Source organism: Gymnodraco acuticeps, unplaced genomic scaffold (genome assembly GCF_902827175.1).
Source record: "Gymnodraco acuticeps unplaced genomic scaffold, fGymAcu1.1, whole genome shotgun sequence".
In the NCBI taxonomy this organism is placed as follows: Eukaryota; Metazoa; Chordata; class Actinopteri; order Perciformes; family Bathydraconidae; genus Gymnodraco; species Gymnodraco acuticeps.
In genome coordinates, this window is record NW_022990206.1 from 892,870 (window position 1) to 914,513 (window position 21,644).

At 44.0% G+C, this 21,644-nt stretch overlaps 1 protein-coding gene across 3 annotated transcripts in view; it reads right to left on the minus strand.

Annotated features, from left to right (window-relative positions):
- The window catches only part of foxp4 (forkhead box P4), a 92,521-nt gene that overhangs the window by 23,742 nt on the left and 47,135 nt on the right, over window positions 1-21,644 (minus strand). For 2 of the 3 annotated variants that reach the window (XM_034218270.1, XM_034218272.1), the window contains exons 3-6: window positions 19,450-19,536; window positions 8,514-8,636; window positions 5,353-5,490; window positions 1,687-1,825 (exon numbers count right to left, since the gene is read on the minus strand). In XM_034218270.1, coding sequence (XP_034074161.1) covers window positions 1,687-1,825; window positions 5,353-5,490; window positions 8,514-8,636; window positions 19,450-19,536 — 487 coding nt within the window. The remainder of the gene's footprint in view (window positions 1-1,686; window positions 1,826-5,352; window positions 5,491-8,513; window positions 8,637-19,449; window positions 19,537-21,644) is intronic. The other variant, XM_034218271.1, reaches the window with a different exon arrangement.

The window sequence follows — 21,644 nt, forward strand, 5'->3', positions numbered from 1 at the left end:
TTGCGAGGATGAGAGTATGTTTGCTTACTTTAAATCATTGATTTACGTGGCTTTTAGTTACTAAGAAGGCGGGGCCTAACAGGATGAAGTCAAATGTAATGCATTTTATTTATATTTGAGTGCTGAAACACAATCTCAATAGAAACTACTTTTTGATTGATAGTAATGTAATGCTCTCTGTTCTTTTGCCATGAACTCAGTAGCCTCCAAGTAAGAGAAATAAACAATACCCACAGCAGGACCCCACTCATGTCCACCCCCCACCAGTTACCCACCGGACACAACGGCCCTTTGAGGCGGGGCAATAGTGTGTGCAGTTGTGTATGTGTGTAGGTGCAAGTGTTTATGCATGTGTGTTTGTGTGTTTGTGTGGCATGGCTGGTCAGAGGAATGCTCTGCCTCACGCCTGGCTGAGCCGTCACAATGGACCGGCTCTTTCACACTGCAGGGAAATTCCACTCTGATACGGAGGGAGAGAGTGAGAAAGAGAAGGAGATGCCACAGCCAAATGTTTTTATCTGTTGGAAAATGAACACATCTTCTATCCAAAACTGTGGCTTCTGTCTTTTTATTTGTTTTTAATTTGTATCTTCTATGGATTTTTTTCCTGCTCTCTGTACACTTTTAATTCCACTTACCCTCTGGCGGACACAACCACACACACACACACACACACACACACACACACACACACACACACACACACACACACACACACACACACACACACACACACACACACACACACACACACACACACACACACACCACACACACACACACACACACACACACACACACACACACACACACACACACACACACACACACACACACACACTCCCTGCCCTCTAGCACATAAACACACACATGCATAGATCAGGTTTCTGTAAAAAAATTGGGTCCTGCAGTATTTGAAATGAAACCTTTTGAAGTTAAAATGATTTGATTAGGTTTATGTTTGTTTTTGGCAGGTTCAAATAACAGAGCGACTATGAGTGTGTGTGCTTGTGTGTGTGACTTGCATGTGACCACGCATGAGAGAAAGATCACACAGACGGAGGGAAGGAAACGGGTTTGTTTGGTCAACTCAGTCAGCGGTTTAGCAATGTTACGGCCACTTTAGAGCCCCTAAAGCATTCTCTGCGTGTGAGGTAGTGTGTGTGCATGCGTTAAGACATTATTGTGCACAGGCAAAAGTGTAGAAAAACCCACACAAATGCACACATGTTCACTTAGGGCGGGCCGGCAAACAGTCAACATTTATCGTTCTTAAACCATGCTGACAAAAAGAAGGCACTGTGGGAGCAGTTACATATAGCAACAGAACAATATCCAGTGGGCACAGCAATAGCAAAACGATGATGTTCATGTGTCTGGCTAATCTCAAGTACACACACACACACTTGCAAAAGCTCATGCACACACCTCCAAGCAGGGGGCTTAGTGGCATATTTTACCTATTATCCAAATGAGTACCTTCCACAAACCCACCAATCAGGTTCCTTTTATCTTTTATAGGCTGATTAACTTAACAGGCTTCACATGCGGCACTGGGTACAGGCCAGTGTGTATGTGTGTGTGCTCGGTTATGACCATGTGTGTATGCATGCATGTTTGTTAGGATGTGTCTGTGTGACTGAGTGTTGTTTGTTTATGAATGTGTGTGCCGGCGCGTGCACGTACCTTGCTGCAGAGACTGCATGGCGGCGGTGGGCTGCAGTGGTACCAGGCCTTGTCTCTGGAGGTTGAGGATGTGCTGCTGCTGAAGCTGCTGCATCTGGATCAGCTGCTGCTGGAAGGCCAACTGCTTACTGCCTAGCTGCTGAGGGCCAAAGACAGAGGGGGGAAAAGGTTATCAAGTTACGTATTACTTCTATGTTATCCGCACCTATTTCCTTACTCACTTTTTTTACACTTTGTAGCTATTTAATAATTCTGAAATAATTTCTATTAATTCTGAAAATAGGTTATAAATACAGATATCCATGATGTTCTTTTTAAATATAGCTCCCACTGGTCCATTGGCCACCCACTGATGTATATGTCAATTTGTGATCAAAGTTTGCAGAGTGCCAACAGTTGTATTAATACGCCCTCTGCTAATATTGGCAGAGAATCCATGAAAGTACACTGAGCCAGTGCAATTCTGCAGAAACCTTCTGGCCCTCACAACAAACTATAACAAAGAATAACATTTTGTAGTGTGAATTATAGTTTTCACACGACTGCCAGACAGCTGCCTTTGATTTTGTCGTCTTTCATCTAAAAAGAAGCCCTTCCCAGTATTGTTATTGTGATTTAAATTGGTCAGCCTGTCCCATTACAACATTCAATCCTAACAAATTCAAGCATAAAGTCGACTAACACCATATAAAATAAAAGTCCTGTATTAAACAGAAGAAAGCTGCGAGGAGGAGGAGGTAAAGGGAATGAGGGAGTTTGAAGGGAGAGTGGGAGAGACTACATGGCGCGTGGCGATAATGTCAGTATGTGTTGCGGTGATAAATGTTCCCTTTCCTGCCCTCCCAGTCTGGGTCAAACCTGGCCTGGGCTATTTGAACCCTCCCTGACCAACCCCCAAAAGAGATGGACTTTATCTTTTGCAGATAACAAGTAGAGAGGAAAAATAAATAAATACAACTTGAAGAACGGCTCATTGTGTGTGCATGAGTGTGTATGTGTGTGTGAGAGAGGGCGAGATAGAGAGAGTGGCAGCCTGGAACTCTTTGAACAGCGAGGATCTCACAGGAAGGGCAGATAGGTCACTTCCTTTCAGACTTAGTGCCTGGGGAGAAGAAGTGTGATGGCAGTGTGTTTGCGAGTGGGAGGGGGCTGTTAGGGGGGTGCAGAGGAATTATCACAACAACTGTTTCAAACAAAGAGAGGGGAAACATCATTTCCAGTGACTGTTTCAATTGGAATTCAGCTATAAGCTTTCAAGTAAGTTAAAAAGTGTTTTTTAATATTCGTACCATATCATTTGCTGGAAATCTGGGCCAGTTTCATTAAAGAGTTTCTAAGGGATGAGGAATGAATCCACATTAAACTGAGAATTCTAGGACCACAAAGACTCATTGCAAACGTTGTCAAAGGCAATTGGTGTTGTGGTCATAGACAAAATTTGTGTCATTCTTACATGATTCAGTTCTTTGAAGTGAACTGCCAAATTCTCATTTGTTACAATAAATGGTCTATCATGATGAAATGTCCTGAATGAACTGTTTTCTCTTTTCTCTCTCCAGACCTCCTGCCCCTCCTTTTCTACTTGTCTGTCCATTTTATTTTTTTCCACTCCCCCCTCTGTCCCTCATTCTCTCTTGAGATATGGCTATGGTTCTTTAAAACACACATAGTGTGTGTGTGTGTGTGTGTGTGTGTGTGTGTGTGTGTGTGTGTGTGCGCCTGTGTTCTGTTTACATTAGCTGTGGCTGAGTGGCCAAAGCTAGCGCAGTAACAGGCTGTCAATGTGATTTATGAGCACATCACACAGTGTCTGAGCCTGCCAGTCACACAGATTCACACACCCACACACACACACCTCTAGAAGGATACTCACAGACACACACACGCACACACACACACACACACACACACACACACACACACACACACACACACACACACACACACACACACACACACACACACACACACACACACACACACAGTCAAGGAGAATCTCAGACACACACATGCACACATCTCTTGTGATGGTCAGAGCCACTTCATTAAGCTGACTCCTGACCAGTCCCAAATGCACCGGCGACACACAAACACTGACTCGACATACACATACATACTCTTTCTTTCAATGCATCACTTCCACGCAGACAAGAAAGTGAAGAGAAATTGCAGAAAAGAGGGAAAAGGGCAAAAAGTCACAACCACTGGAGCACAAACAGTGGAAAGGCGAAGGAGAGATTTTCTGTTCTGTTCTCCCTCTTTCCTCTTCCGTCTTCTTTGTCTCCTTCTGTCCTCTTTTTATGTGTGTGTGTAAAAGGCCTGTTCAAATCTGAAGTTGGTTAAAATCCTCTTCTACACTACTTTCACCAGTAGTTCATTGCTAGAGAAAATATCCCTACCTGATTGCTGATTATCTCAAAGTGTAGGACAGGCTCACAAACAGACCAAGCATAACACAAATGAAACACATCCCCTGCCTCGATATCTGACAGCAGCTGTTTGACCAGGACAGATACGAGAGTCAACTAAAAAGGTGTTTTTGATTTTGATTGACCGCTCGCGGCAACTGAAAACCACTGACTACTAAAAATGGCCTTAGTCATATCAGCTGTATGCAGTTCTGTGGGGAGGCATATTCCCTCAAGTGTGTATGTTTGTGCGGTGAACCGTCACACATCAAGCCTCTCCCTCTCTGCATGTATGTGTAGCCGTGTGACCAGTGTTTGCACTTGTCTCGTTGTTACAGGACAACAAACCTGAAAAGTGGGACAGCAGCAGAGAGGAGGGAGAAAGGGGGAAAGCGATACAGACACCCTTTCAACATCAACCACAACTGGTTTGCTTTGGTCACGGTCGAGTTGGTTGACCGCTGTCGGCGAAGAGTTTGTGGGGCGGGGTGTAAGGGGGGGGGGTCTGCCCACTGGGAGAAGGGGGACGAGGAAGAGAAGGAGAGATCTAGGATGTGTCTCCTCATGCGTTTATATGAATAGTCTCATGAGGCCCTTCTCCCTAAGTCTGTTTCCTGCATGGCCCTCTATGTGTTCCGTAATGCTTGTGCAGGAGCATCAAAATGTCTCTGTTACACACATATAGTCAATCAGTAACCTGATCGATAGAGACCCTCTTTGTTGTGCCACGATGTGATCCTAGTTGATCCTCTGATCTCCTTCTGTACCGCAGCTGTGGTTAAACCTGGGATAGTGTTCATGCATATTTGTGTGTGTGTGAGACAGAGAAAGGAGAGCAAGGGAGGCTCTTAATGCTGGCGAGGTTAATTGACAATTAAAAGAGTGGCAGACCCCTCCTACAGAAAGATTTCACCTCGGGCTTAGAGCTAAAGGCGCGCAGATGAATACTTTGGCAGCATAGCGTAAGGCTTAGCGCAGCACTCTTTCACTGCCTCGGCATGGCATGCTGCTGGAAGAAATGAAAATCCATATTCACTAATCCTTGTATTGAGACAAGCTTGTACACAAAACAATGAACTAGTGAAGCATAGGATGTGACAAGAGAGGGGAAAAGAGAGCTGACATATCTATACATTATATCCTTCATGGGATTTCTTTCTTCAGCTGGCTCCCATGTCAACCACTTTTACTGCGTTTAAGGGTCCTCGTGTACTTCAGAGTGTGCTTGAGCTGAGTGTGTGTGCTTGCTGAAGTTCACCTCTTTTGCTGCTTGCTTCCCGGCCTGCTGCTGCTGTTGCTGCTGTTGCTGCTGCTGCTGCTGTTGCTGCTGTTGTTGCTGCTGAGTCAGAAGCTGGAGATGCAACTGCTCCTGCTGCTTCTTGTAGTACTCCTGTAACTGGAGACAGACACATAAAGAGGGGAGGCAGGGAGGGGAGAGAAGATGGAGAAATATGAGGCATGTGAATCACAACACACTTTGTATCAACCTCAACAGTACCGCAGTCGACCGACAGTAAAATGCCCCGCCATAGTCAGCCACTTTGAATGGGAGTCTTGTGGAATGCAGTTCATTGACAAAACGTACAGCAGGCAAACACAGACCTGATAAAGAAGGCTGCTGGGGAATATTATAGATCTATTATAGTGTGTCAAGTTGTGTTGTACAGTTAGATGATTGTCAAAGCTACTGTATATAATGCTGAACATGCTTGGACACACACACACACACACACACACACACACACACACACACACACACACACACACACACACACACACACACACACACACACACACACACACACACACACACACACACACACACATACACACAAACACACAGGACGTGACTGAACAGGTCCGCGTTAAGACTACAGCGAAAAAATGCATATGGAAATATTCTTCTGCGAAATACCAGCTCCTACTGTACAAACTGTATTGCTGTCATTAAACACCAGTTGGAACTGTGTGTGTGTGTTTGTATCTGTGTGATGGACTTAAAGGAAAGTGTTTTTGACAGTCTTATGTGTGCTTCATTTTCATCTGCAAATGCTTAGTGGAATAATTTAAACTACAGGATATAGCATTGCTGTCTAGTTTAAGGAAACACACAGACATGAATTCATGATATGCAAACACACACACACACACACACACACACACACACACACACACACACACACACACACACACACACACACACACACACACACACACACACACACACACACACACACACACACACACACACACACACACACACACACACACACACACACACACAGAGTCTCCTGTGACTGGCCGCAGCTTTCCTGTTTGTTTGATTTACTAATCACTAATTTACTCAGGAAGCTCCATTAAGATTCTAATCTTGCTGAGAGGAGAGCAAGGCGGACAGAAAATCTCACACTGACCACAGTGTGTGTGTGTGTGTCTGTGTGTGTATGTGTAAGGGGGGTATCCTCCTGAGAACAGCCTGTACATGTGTCCGTCTGCAGTTTGTCTTTGTTTCATGGTGCGTCAAATGTTCAAAGAGGCTTTTCAGCAGAGAATGACTTCACACAGTGCAGCAGTTGTTTCAGTCTCTCATCCGTCTGACCCTACATTGAGCAGACTACACTCCACTGCCCATTCTCGCTACACAGTCTGCGTAATGTGATGGCCCTGCTCTTTTTGTGCAAAGCTGTTTTACATTTCCAGTTTCAATCTTATCCCAGCCATTGCTCCAAATTTGCATAATTTACTGTGCTTTTGTACGACGACGTTCCTTCTTGTCCTTAATTCATTTTAAATGCAGGACTTATTCCTTCTTGCTGCTCTTTCTTTTCCATCTGTCTCTCCTCTCTTTTATCGCTCCTTAGGCCGAGTTAATCTCTCTTTTCCGCGTCACTAGCCCTGATCGCCTCCTCATCACACAGACACATGCATATGCAAGCACGCACATGCGCACACACACGCACGCACATGCACACACACACACACACACACACACACACACCACACACACACACACACACACACACACACACACACACACACACACACACACACACACACACACACACACACACACTTGGCTGGAGAATGGTGAGATGAGGGAATAATTAAGTGATAATTAAGGTCTTTTTAATGATTTGATTCAGTGGCTCTGTGCATTAAGAGTATGTATAAGTGAGGCATTCACCTCTACAGCCTATTACCATGACCTTGACTTTAGTGAACACACTGAGAAATAAAGGCAAAGCAGCTGTAGCGTAAGTAAAGGTTAGAACAAACTTAAAGGTTAAAACACACACACACATATCCCGAAATGGGTGCCCGTATAAACACTGCAGCAGTTGGCCGTAAACCTTACTTACACACTCTTACACAATGCTGTATTGCCATGGGGATATGACATGTAATGCCTCAGTGAGTGATATGTTGGTTGATTGTTCCGTGTGTGTGTGTGTGTGTGTGTGTGTGTGTGTGTGTAAAAGTGCCTGATTTGCAGATATACACTATGAGCAAGTCCATACTGTGGTTAATTAAGTGGGAGAGCAATGTTAAACTCAGTGATTTTAATAGTGTGTGTGTGTGTGTGTGTGTGTGTGTGTGTGTGTGTGTGTGTGTGTGTGTGTGTGTGTGAGAGTACATGAATGAGAGAGAGAGATGGGGTGTGCATTATCAACCCTCCCTTTTTTTTTCTCTGTCGAGAGCTGGTGAAGAGGTTCTTACCCATCTGCCTGTCTGCTTCCAGAAAGCTAGCACATTTCACATTTTCATTATGATACATGTTGTCAGATCTTCCCACTGCAATTTATACTCGCCTAAAGCTACCGCTCCTTATTAAGTCTTCTGTCTGCTCTGTCCTTGCCTGCGTGTCTGTGTGTGTATGTATGTGTTTTCTAGACATCCTAGCTGTAATTACTTATCTATCCCCACTCTGTTAATAGTCCTCTTCACAGCCTTTACAAGGTTGCGTGTGTGTTTTGTGTGTGTAGGTAGGAGGTCATAGGTTGGTGCGGCTTGCAACTTGACAGATCTGTTTCAGATGAAGAGGGTTTATTGGTTTGTGTCGACATGGCAACCCTTCTCTCACCTGCCGGGCATCAGCAATACACACTCCTGAATCACTATGATTCACTGTGTGATGCTGAGAAGCGTACAGGCATCTGTGTGTATGTGTGTGTTTATATATGTGCAGGTGGGAGCATGCACATTCTCCTAGAAACAATGCTAAAGTGGAGGTACTCCAAATGACAATGTGTGTATAAGTGGATATGTGGATGTGTATTTATCTTCAAAGATCTCAGAGCATTCAATAAAACACAATCACGCCCAGTGTATGTCAGCGCCTACTAAAACAGACACATCCAAACATGTCAGCCTGGGACCGGGTCCAACAGTTCTAATGTGTGTGTGAATGTGTGTGTTTACCTGCTGTAGCATTAGAGCCTGCTGTTGCTGCAGCAGGGCCTGGAGCTGAGGGGGAGACAGGATCTGTTGCATCTGCTGAGGAGTGATCATCTGTGGACTCATCATAGCCATGGAGACAGGCACCTAAAAGCAGCACAGAACACAGACATGTTAGTATATTTAAATGTACATACTGGCTTGCAAACGTAGGACAACTCAATCAATGGGCTGAGCTTTGTGTGAAGAGGCCCAGCCGGCGCAGCAAGCTTTAAGCATGACTGTGCCTGCAACTAAATGCTTAACTCAAAACAAACAATGTGAATGGAGGGTGTACAGTATGCTGGTATGGACAGGTAAAGTGAGAGACGTATGTTGTCTCTCATTCTCTGTCTCTCTCTCTCAGTCACTGCTAAGAAGAGCTGGCAACATCAGACAAAGATAAATAGACATCACAAGGCGGGCATTGTAAAAAGATGAAACATTTTTTTAAACTGGCAATTTCTGTGACAACAGGCAGATAAAAGGACAGATAGGCAATCTCCCTATGAAATACAAAATCTTATCTGCTTTTATAAACACATGATTAGGACATCCTCCGATTCTCTTTCTACACAGTCAAGCCTGGCTAAGAAGAAAAGAACAACAAAGTGGATATCTGATGAGATGTCTATCTCATCAGATAGAGCTGCAGGCAGGCAAAGACATACACACACAAACACACACACGCACAGACACACACACTGTGAGGGTACTTGGTAATTCTTGCAGTTGTGTTGTGCAAGCACTCATAAAGCACAGGCATTGTACACAGAGATGGGCATAGATGCTAATCTGATGACAAACACTGCAAAACTGAAGAAAACTAACCACATAAATCAGGAACTGAGAAACTCACACCCTTGCATAAATGGAGAACGAATATATGAAAAACCACACATACAATACTGCTGACAAAGTGTTTCTTTGATTATTAACTGAATTAAGGTTTGAGAAAACAATATGGGGATTAAAAGAGACAGAGCATTCCAGACACAGAGAGATATTTAGGCAAGGAAAGGGAGTGAGATCAAATCCGAGAGCTGATATGTTCTCACTGTTTGCAGGCTTCCCTCTGTACAATAATAAACCATAATGCCTTCTCAATACAAATAATCCTGTCAGTCAAAAGGGGTTGGCTGTTTCACAGGGAAATACATGGTTGAGTTATCACCTCTGAAATTGGCCATTTATCTATACCCACTTTGTGGTGAAATATCAATCTGGTCAACATGGTCAAAGGGCTTGTGTGTGTGTGTGTGTGTGTGTGTGTGTGTGTGTGTGTGTGTGTGTGTGTTTGTGTGTGTGTGTGTGTGTGTGTGTGTGTGTGTGTGTGTGTGTGTGTGTGTGTGTGTGCGTGTGTGGGCATGCATAAGTGCTGGTAGTGCGGATCTCTCTTCAGAGCAGTCTATCTACTCTCCACCTAAGGCAGAGAGGGAGGCTGATGGGAGAGGGAATTGTGCGACAAAAAGCAAGGAGACAAGCTGTCAGGGGTACATTACATCTGTAAGGATCGGATTTTGTAAACAAGATTGGCCATAAATACTAACACCCCAATTCCCACCTGGCCCAAGCCTCCCTCCTTCCATCCCTCTCTGTCTCTTTTTCTCTCTGTGTGTTTGTCAGTGGCCCCACACTCTGCCTTCATCCAAGCAGACTCCTCTTTACTAAACACACTCCCAGCCACATGTAACGGTGAAGGGATGGAGAATAGTAGATGAATGAGCTGTAGCGCCAGAGAGTGTTTGTTTGAGATGAGGGAGAAGAAGGAAAAGAAAAGACAGAGTCAGAGCGGGGTGAGGCAGGGGAAGGGTGCTGTTGTGGCAGTTGGTAAAGGAACAGAGAGAGGGGATGGGGTGGCGGGGTGTCATGAGTAAGGTGGGGGTGGTGACGGGTGCAGCTTGGCGTCATGCCAGCTTGCCCCCGCCGCCGGGCCTTGTCAGTCTAAGCAGCCAAATGAAAAGCTGTAATTAATTGCTCTTGTGCATCCCATTCTTCCTCCTTGACAACTCATACATTCTATTTTATACACACCGCCATTGACATTTTTAAGTCACAGGCGTAATAATTACTGGAGTTATAGCACCTTTCTGTGTGCTGGATGATGCTCTGACGCCAGAATCAAACGCGCGCCCATGTGTGCAAGTGCTGATATACTGAAACGCATGTGTGTGGGTGTACACTTGTTTGCATAAATGTGCACGTATGCATGTGTTTAAAGGCTGAATGTGTGTGTGGCAGGCTGAATGCTGAGTAGTTAAGGTTTGACGCCATTAATTGCCCCTATAATCTAATATCACAAAGCGTGGTGATTATGGAGCATGCGTTGCCACCGCCATACGACACCGCCAGCCTGAGAGCGCCGCCACAAAACAAAAGCCTCGCCATTAGCGATTTGACGGGCCAGGACAAAAGCGCTTCACAATGCGGAATTATATTTTCATTCGGCTTTGTCTCTCCCGGTGAATGATTTCTCCCCTTTCATTGGACTGTGAATAGGGAGAGTCTGAAAAGCCGGGCGATTTGAAGTCAGCCATTTATTAAATGCATTTAATTTTTTCCCGCTGTCGCCCCATTTTTTTCATGTTGCATGTTAATTTAAAAGAGAGAGATGCGTGTTAGATTAGTGGGAGAGAGGTAAAGCTTGGGGGGGATTTGAGCGGAGGGGAGAGCAGGGAGAGGGGAGAAGGAAGGTTACCATCCACACAGTGAAGGAAAGAAAAGGAGGTGAACACAATTAAGAGACAGGGAAGAAGAGAGGAAATAATGAATGAAAGATAGATCATAGGTGTGCAAAGAGTCTCAAAACATCCTTACACAGCATGTTGGTTGGCCTAAAGTTGAGATGGGTGCTACAGTGAAAACACACACATCCAGGTGTTTAAAGAAACGACTAATAATAATGGGATTTTAAAACAAAAGATATCACTCACACTATAGTTTAAATGCAAGAATCAGTCTTATGTGCAAACACACACATACGCATTTCTGAGGGTTCGGTGGCTGACAGAGGTCAACCCCTGTCTTGGAAAGAGGGAGCTGGGGGTAGGGAGGGAGGGAAGGAGGGAGGAGAGGAGAAGCGAGAGACAGCCTTGTCGTTTACAGAGAGTGGAGGAGTAATTAGAGGGGTTGTTTGAAGAGGGAGTTTAACTGATTAACAAAGAAAGAGAGGCAGCGAGAGAGTGCCCTAAAGATGGGAAAGAGAAGGAGGAGAAAGGCATGGAGTCCCAGAGGAGCGAAGGGAGAGAAAGAAGGGGGATGTTACTTGCATTTCAATGAGCCTCCATCCCTCTCTCCTCTCCTCCCTTGATGACTTTTTATTCTAACGAGGAAGAAAGCCCCACTTTCCATTTCAGATGAAACCTCATGAAGAGAGGAAGGAGGGCGATCTGATATTAAACCAGGATGCAGCCGGGGGAATAAGCCCAGTGCGGCTCAGCAGCGTGTTTGAATAGAGACCGGCGGGTTATACGAGTGCATCTTCTCTCATTCAGGGCCAACTTTGGATTTCACACATTCACCTTCCTCATAATAAAGAAACACAACAGCCCTAACCATCACTTCATTTGCACACCAAATTATCACATTTAGAATAAACAAAAAGCATGTGACAGTTTGAAAAAGAGCAACATCCAGTGTGCCCTCAACCAAAATGTGTGTGTGTGTGTGTGTGCGTGAGAGAGAGTGAGAGAGAGACAGCAGTGAGTGGTGAGAAGAAAAGAGGCTATAATCAGAATCTAAACAGGCTCTCAGTCTAAATGATGCAGGCCCTGCCTCTGGGTCTATGGGGACACGCAGGAGAGAGGGATAATTGAAAAAATGACAGAGAAGAAGGCAGGAGGAGGAGAGGGAGGCTGACATAGACCTCCTCCCCTCCTCCTCAACCCCATCTCAAACCCCAGCACTGTTTATCCTTGTCACTGAGCATTACCACCTCACCCTAGAAGGGACTCCTGCCTCTCTTCCACACACACACACACACACACACACACACACACACACACACACACACACACACACACACACACACACACACACACACACACACACACACACACACACACACACACACACACACACACACACACACACACACACACACACACACACACACACACACACATTAAAACTGGCCTCTGTCTTACATTATTTGTATATAATCAATTGCTATTACAGGGTATATGCAGGAATCCTGAAGTCGAATTTAACACCTTTTAAGACCTTTTTTAAGACCCTTTCCATGCATTCTAAGACCTCATCGCCACTTGGAGTTTTAACCGGTTACATTGGAGACACATTTACTATATACAGTATTGATTGTCCTTCCTCCTTATCTTCCAACCATTTGGACGCAAACTTGCATTTCCCCATAACGATGTTGTTTAACAACCGGCGTAAACGGAGCTTCGCGCGCTATCAAGCGGGATGCCATAAATAAACTACACAGAATCACACTACACACCTACGCAATGATTACATTCAGGCACACTGTAGAATACAACCTCTTTGGACAATTTATATTTATTGAAAACAAGCTACAAAATGTAATACCTTGGAAAATGCCGTTTAATACTTTTTAATAGCCTTAATTTTCGCTAAATTGATTTATCAACTTTTAATACTTTTTAAGACCCCGCGGACACCCTGTAGCCTATAATGATTTGGGATTTTTCTTTTGCAAGATTTGTAATCCTTGTTGGAAGTTAATGTAGCCACACAACTCATTTGGCAGTGTGAACAACTTAGCAGCAGTGGTCAAAAAGGGTAAATCTGTGCTTATTCATGCACATGGCATGAATGCAAGACCATCTTCGGCCACTGTAGCTGCCTGCAGGCTGGGGGGTAAACGAGAGCCTCCCGTTAAAAATGCAGGCAGCACCGCGCCGCGTCTCGCTGCGTAAAGGCTTTAATGGTGTGCGGTGAACTCCCCTCCTTCTTTTTGGTTGTTTATTCACCAGCTATCATCACTATCGCTCCTTACCCTCTCTCAGTCCCTCCAGGTAAACAGCCTGTCTGTGCTCATCATGCCAAGAAATGAGAAGAGAACATGGGGGTGTGGGTGAAGGGGGAGAGAGCGAGGGGCTAGAAAGAGAAAAGCAGAGGAGCGGAGGAGAAAAGCATTTGAGTGAAAAAGGGAAATAGAAGGAGCGCCCACTGTGCTGAGAGCGTTGTTTGGAGCTCAGGGCCAGGTCTCCACTGGAAGTAAAAGGGCCCCATTGTGTGTGGTGAGTACCCCTCCTCCAGCTAATCTGCCGAGGGGCCAGGGGCCACATTACTCTGGGGGGAACTGATGAGCGAAGCCAGGTGGGGTTGGGATGATACAGGCATTTTACCGCCTCAGACGTTCTGCTGAGTAATGTTTCTGTCTGTGAGCAATGTGTGTGTGTTAGCTTGTGTCAATCAAAATCTTAATGTGCCAAAGGAGGTTTGATTTTATTTGTTATCTTTGTGTGTACATTTTGATCTATAACTATTTGCTTTTACCTCTGATGCATTTTTGTAGAAGCCACATGTGCAAGCAATTGTTTTTTCTAGTTTAAACAATGTATTGCTTAATGTGGTGATTATGAAATGTTCAATTGTTTCTCCCTGGGTTCCTCAATTTACTAAACTGACAACAATGTCACCAAGTTGAAAATAGGGTTGTTTTTCTTAGTTCATCACAAATTGAGTTCATGAAGCTTTCTTCATTTTGAGCTTCTACCGCAGCTTGTTTGCCAAGTTGTTCATAGTTGGCAAGCATTTGGTAGTTTTCACATATCTCTAACAATAATATTTATTACATCACATATGATTTACAAATATATTTGGCTTTATTTAAAATGAACTGGTGTGTGTTTTGGCAGCTTTCTGAGAACAAACTGAGCGGAGGATAAGGTAAGAATAGAGAAGTTGAGAGGAAGGTTGGAGGATGGCTGAGTGGTTGTGTTGATGCTAGCATGTAAGGATGGATTAATAGATGAAATGATAAAGGAGTGAGGACAGTAGCGGCACCTGAGCCCACAGAGGAAGGCAGGGAGTCGAGATCTTTGCTCATATATGAACACAAACTCATACACACAATTCATGTGGATTCACATAAAACTGAGCTCTCCTTGACAGGGGCCAGAGAAATAAAAATACAGACAGTAAAAGACCAGTAAGTTCAAGTGGAAAATCCTCCTCCCCCAATCTCCCCCCTACCTTCTTCTCCCCTCGTCCGCCGCCTCACACCATCTAACGCCCCAGTGCTTCAGAATAAAATGACAACACATTTCTAGAAACACACAGACACACTCACACTCGGAGCATTTCATTGGGAAGTGTGAGAGGCCTTTATCGACCATATTTCATTACTGATTTCACTCATGTTTCAAATCACAAAATAAGAGTTTCACACTTCAGTGATCAGACCCAAACCTCTCCTCTCCATCCTTCCCCTCTGTCTGTCCAGCCCTCTGCCCAGAGCCAAACCCATTCCACGAACTGCTCAACCTCCTCCCATACACCCTTCACAAACTGTCAGGACCCCATACCACCCCCAACACACACACACACACACACACACACACACACACACACACACACACACACACACACACACACACACACACACACACACACACACACACACACACCACACACACACACACACACACACACACTAACCTACACACACTAACCTACACACGCAGCCCCAATTCCCTCCACATCAAATAAGAGAAACTGCCAACTAAGCACTTTCATTGAGTGGACAAAAGGAGTGCTTTGGGAAAAACACTTTGAAAGGAAATAAAAGAGAAGGAACCGCTTCAGTACCGCAGACTCTGGGGGGTTAAACACTCATCTTTCCACATACTTTTGTTGATTAGTTAAAAGACTTTGAACCCTGCCACAGAATCCTTATGTTCAGTAGATTTTCATAAATATGTAGTAGTTCAAATAAGGCAGCTGGGGAAGGCAAGCAGCTATTCAGCGACATATAGAAATGTGGTGAATAAGGGCTGTAATATTGATTAAAAGTATTTTCATTGAAATAAACTCTCTCTCTGCTTTAAGACTGACATGACTCAGTTTCTTCCTTCCTCTCTTCCTCCATCCCACTGTGCCGGTGCCAGCGCTCTCCAGAGAGCAGAGAGGCAAGCTAATTAACATATCTCTAATGAGTCTTTTCATTTTTTTCCTAATTAAACGAGCTCTTCCATAATACATGAAAACAGGACACCGCGCTATTCAATTACATACGTATGGGCCACAGCCAAGCACGTGCGTTAATCTGTATGTGAGCATGCCAAGTGGCAGTGTGTTAAGTGTGCCAGCCGCGGGTCTGCCAAGTGGGTGTATATGTGTCTGCTTGTGCCCACCCAGTGTATAAGCGCGTGCCAAGTGTGTCCATTGTAGAGAACGTGTGGCAGGTCATGGAGGCATGGTACGCATCATGCTGGGTAATCCGCCAATTGGCACACTGTCTCAGTCGCACGCGTGCCACAAGCAATTATGCTAACTGTGGCCAATTATGTCCGATACCTACCACAAACACACACCTAAAGAGTGAAATTATCCAAATACCGCAGAGGTATCTTTCAAGTGAAATCTCTTAAAAAGGAAATGCCTTTTCACTTAGACTGATTCAGGAACTGAATGGGCTTCCACGCTGGTTTTCCACAATTTGTACAACTAGTTACTTTTATTGACTCTCCAAGTACAGCATTTCAATATCTAACTGTTTTGTTGTGCATGATTTTTCATCTTTAACCTCTTAAATCCACAATTTGTTTTGCAATATCATTCAAAAACCTTAAAGAACTCATGCTTTAAACATGATATAAGAGTTGTGAAAATCATTGCAATTTTCTATTATTTTTATTTACATATGTGTAAAACTGTTTCTAACGTCATAATAAACCACCTCTATCGTTTTGAATCGTCAAACTCCTCACACTATTCTGATTATTGTGCTTTTCAGCAACTGGAGCAACAATTTTGTAGCGCACAATCAATTTATCCTGCAATTGCCTGTCTAGAGACTTGAGCCATTGTCGAGTTTCTCCTGAATGTGACACATGACAGTAACACACACACACACACACACACACACACACACACACACACACACACACACACACACACACACACACACACACACACACACACACACACACACACACACACACACACACACACACACACACACACACACACACACAGGCTTGATAACATCTCACACAGCCAGCCAAACACAGAAACCATCTCTGAACAACCAATCAAAAAGCAGATATAATCTCAGAGTTTCTTTTGCTCTCAGCTCAGATCCTCCCCTCTATTATAAATAAAGAAAAGAAGAGAACTATGATGGGGAGGGGGGTTAAGGGAGAGTGGGGGGCGGGGGCTTGTCAGTGCAGACCAAGGCTTCTCCAGAGAAGTCAAGACACGAATAGAAGTCTTCCCGCTCTCCCTGTCTGCCTCTGTCGTTCTCCCTCAGAGAGAAGGGAAAAATCTAATTATCGAGCTCCTAAAGATCTCATTATTGGCTGAGGCTCATTTGCATGTGTGAGAGCAGCCCAGCAGGAACCAACCTGAGGACGGCCATTTTGTGCCTGATGTGAGCCACTGTGTCACCGTACAGTTGCTTACTGACACCTTTAGAAGTGGCCAGATTAAATGTCTAGCTCCACTCACTCGAGGCTCACTCACCCTCTCTGTGACCGACAGATGCCCGCTCCAATCACAGCAACCGAGTGCAGGTTCTCTGCGATTTTCAATAATGATCGTCAACCTCTAAATTACAGTAATTAAGAGATCTCTGTGCGCCACCTTAGCAGTCAGGTTTGTTGTGAGGTCTCGTAAACAACTTCAGAGCTGTAGCTTCACACAAACAACGCTTTGTGCTGTGTTGTTTGTGCCTGTGTTTCGGACTGCAAGGATCCAAGTACAAACACACACACAAATGTAAATCAAAGTGTGTGTGTGTGTGTGTTGGCAGGGTATCTGGGGCTATGTGAGCTGACAGCTCAGACAACAGAGATGTAGCGTGGATGCCCTGGAGAGTACAGAGAGGCTAGCCAGGCCAGGCACCAACAAACAAGACATATATGGAGGGAGTAGAGGAGGGGTGTGTTTGTGTGTGTGTTTGAGACGGAGAGAGGAGAAAACAGTGTAAGGTTATTCATATAAGGCAGGTCAAATGAATCTGCGTTTGAACTCAGAATACTTGCAGGTTAACCCATTGTCAGCGTTCACAGAGACTCAAAAGTATCGTTCCTTACAGTTTATTGCTAAACAACAGATTTACATAACATTTTAACTTTCAGTTCCCTTCACGTGGTTGTTTTTTCTTACTTCCTCACTTTGTATTTCTTTCGTTTTTTTTAGGGTGAGTCAGAGAAAGATTTTTTTTCTAAAACATAAGCTATATTTTATTCAATTCCCATTCGAGGCCAAAGCACTTGTGTCCTATATGTATGTATGAGACACAGGTCAGAGAAAGGGTCTGATAACACACACTGACCCATTTGGATCGACCACATGGATTTGAACCATGTGAATGATAAGATTTAAGGAGGAAATGCGATAGAAAGATAAGCAGTTTTGAAATGATGTGACACGTATTAATATTAATGTAAGCATGGAATTTCTTTTTGGTTTAATAGTATAAATTATATTTAAGTCCTTGGAATGTTTAACAATAAAGATCTTATATAAAAATGTATTTATTTTATTCTCTGACCCCTTTAAAGTCACCATATCATTTCTCTGACTGCCAGTTTCTATCCAAAGTAAATATAGTGATTCCATTTCCAATTGGGGTTTTGATTAAAGTGTAATCTGCAAGATCCCCCTTTTTATACATTATTATTTCTTTTCTGACATCTCCAGTAATAAGCAGTCATTAATTCTGTGGCATTTTTGCACATCCCAGAGGTCACTTGGCAATTAAACTGTGTGGCCGACACGGCAAAATATTTTTCTTTGGTCTTTCCGTTGATGACGTTTGAGTTTTTTTCTTTGTCTGCTCTATCATGAAGGCTACTCATAATATTCATATTAAACACCGAGCTCATTTTCAAACAAACCCCTCTTCCTGTTGCTGGACATATAAAAGTTTATTTGCACCAGATGAGTTTTCCTGGAATAACATGAGCCAACACCAAATATTTATGAGAACAAATTAAAATGCTTCCATGAAGCATTCATTTGATGTCCTATTAGATGTAAATGTTGCAAGATATCACTCTAAAACATAATTGACTTTGTATTATCAGCTTTATAGTTTCCCATTTTTCCCAAGTTCACCATACTGGCTGCAGACGCTGAGAATGAAATCTGACCTTATCGTTGCTTCTGACTCACATCCCTCCTTTTCACCTTTTTTTCTCTTTCTTCATTCCCCATATTGTGGTGTTACAGCTGTCTGTTTATCATTTTGGACGGTAATGAGAAGAGCAGTTCTCCAGCAGACTGCTTGCTGCTCTAGTAGACCCATGGCCCCACTTTATTGATATGAGCCATGGCTACAAATCACACTTCTGTATACCAAACATCACATCATTCTAAAGAACCACCAGAAGTAAAGTCATGTGTGATATGCATCAACATGTGTGTGTGTGTGTGTCCTCCTCAAGTATCTTTCAGTGGGGATCCTGCACTCCTGCTAACCCCTCTCTCTCCGCTTACTGAGGAATTTAACTCTGAAAACAGCTCACTACCCAATCACTACAAAGACCTCATTCACACACATACATTAACAATCACACACACATGCACTCACAGACAGAGGGAGAGAGCGAGAGAGAGAAAAGTATGTGCCTATATCACACTGTGTGGTGGACGTGGCAAGTTGGAGAAGGCAAAGCTGCGGCAGCCAGGGGTTTCATATTATACCGATGGTGACAAAGCAACACTTTGGTTGTGCATCAGTCTGTTTGTGTGTGTGTTTACTGACCTGCAGGGCGCTCTGTTTGATCTCGTTGCCAGGGGAGTTGAGTCCAGAGGCCTGCTGGAGGAGGAACTGTCTGGCTGCCTGCAGCGCCTACGAGGGAGAAATAGAGATGATCAGATGTTCATCGTGCACACATTGTCACATAGTGAAATATCTACAGAATTAAACAACACACTCATCATGGAGACACATGTTTCAAAAGTCACACCTTACTTAAACTATTTTCTTGTAAATTGCATGTGTGCAAGGTCAGTTTCAATAAAAAACAGTAAACACCCATACAAACTATTTCTTAAATGAACAGAAAGGAGAAGCACTAAAACTCCCCTACAGACCGCTCTCTGAGCACTCTCCCTTTGCCAAGCTGTCAGGTCGGATTTCCTTTAACCTGAGACGTCCACCTGGCGCAAACACAGGAACTGCGTTTGTGCGTCCATGTGTCTGAATACATCCCAAAACCTTCTTTAACTCCTAAACTCTGATCATCTCCTCCTTTCCATTCGTTGTTTCTCAATCCTGCTTTCACTCTCCCACTTCCACACCCCTTCCCTTCCCCTCTTCCTACTTCTCCCTTTCCTTTCCGACGAAGATGCAAAGTGGGTTTTCCACATCCTCTGAGGCAGAAGTGTGTCAGCAAATCTTGATGTGTGTCAGTTGCACTGTGTTTGTGTGTGTCAGAGTGATGTAATGGGCCGTTTTCCCCGATGTGCCCTAAAGAGCTGTGACTAACCACCACCCACCTCTTCACTCCTTCTCTTCTTCCCATTTATCCCCTTTATGCCCTCCAGGGCTGTCCATTCAAACCAGTGACACCATCACTCTTTAGCTCTCTCCATTCCTTCACTCTGCCCTTGAGTGTTGCGATTTATCCCTCAGACAATGTAACTTCAGCTGTCTAACTCCTCTTTTTTCCCCACTACCTTCCTCCTAACCCTTCATTTAATTAAAAACATAATAACTGTCTTTCTTTGTGTCATTACATTTCTCTCTTTTCTTTGCTGTGTTGCTTTTTAGCGTTTAGGACTCAGGCTCTCTATCATTAAGACAAATAAGTCCCAGTGGAATGGGCATTTTTGTTGGAATGTCTGAACTGCTCCTAAAACATAACAAGAAAACACCCATCGCAAAACACAAAAGCTGCCTTGCGCACACACACACACACACCCACACACACATATACACTTTCATAAATCAATATTTACTAAGCAACCTTTCCCCTTTGAGTCAGAGGAAGCAAATGTGCATCCTGCTGTCTCCCCTCTCTAACCCTCTGTCATGAGGTTGTGCTGGTCTGTGTGTGTGTGTGTGTGTGTGTGTGTGTGTGTGTGTGTGTGTTGTGTGTGTGTTTTGTGTGTGTGTATGTGCAGACACCACAAATTAACGGCCAGATTGAAAGATGTTCTTTATGGAAGCTCTTACTCAATCATGCAGCACCAGAAATCTGTTCTACTGCATCATTTCACAACCGCAGAATATTGTAACGCTGTGAAACAGTGCGGCACACACTTACTGTATATTGTCACATATTTAATGAATTGTCAAATTAGAAGCCCGGGTACATTAAGTAACATTTAATTACAAAAACAGAGAGGAGAGATTAGAGGGAGACACAAAGAGAGAGAAGTCCACTGTGCGGTGATGAAAACCATCTGTATCCAGCACACTTGCTACTTTAGCTGAGACCGCAATTAAAACACACACACATGGACGTGGCTGTGGACTTGCCTACACACACACACACATGTATTTTAACACTTTAACAAAAATCTCGGGAACCCCCTCCCATTTACTGGTTTGACCTCAGCATTAAAGCAGTCGCAGACATACACACACAGAAAACCAAAAAAAAAACACAACCGCCCAGTTTGTTGGCATGTGGTGTGAATTACTCCTTGAACACCCTGTCTGCCCAAGAGTGAGTGTGTGCGTTTGTGTGTGTGTGTGTGTGTGTGTGTGTGTGTGTGTGCATATGCGTGTGTGTTGGCAGGAGTTTGGGAGGCATGTCTGGCAACAATAAGGGACAATTCCACCCAAATTACCACCCTGATTACCACTATATTAAAGAGCCATTTATGGCTTTCATAAACGCTACAACCAAGCAGAGGTGATGCCTGTCTCCTCTCCTACGCCTGATTCAAGGAGGTGGGTGTATGTGAGAGACAAAAACTACTAACAAACCATGTACTTCTCTGGAGAGT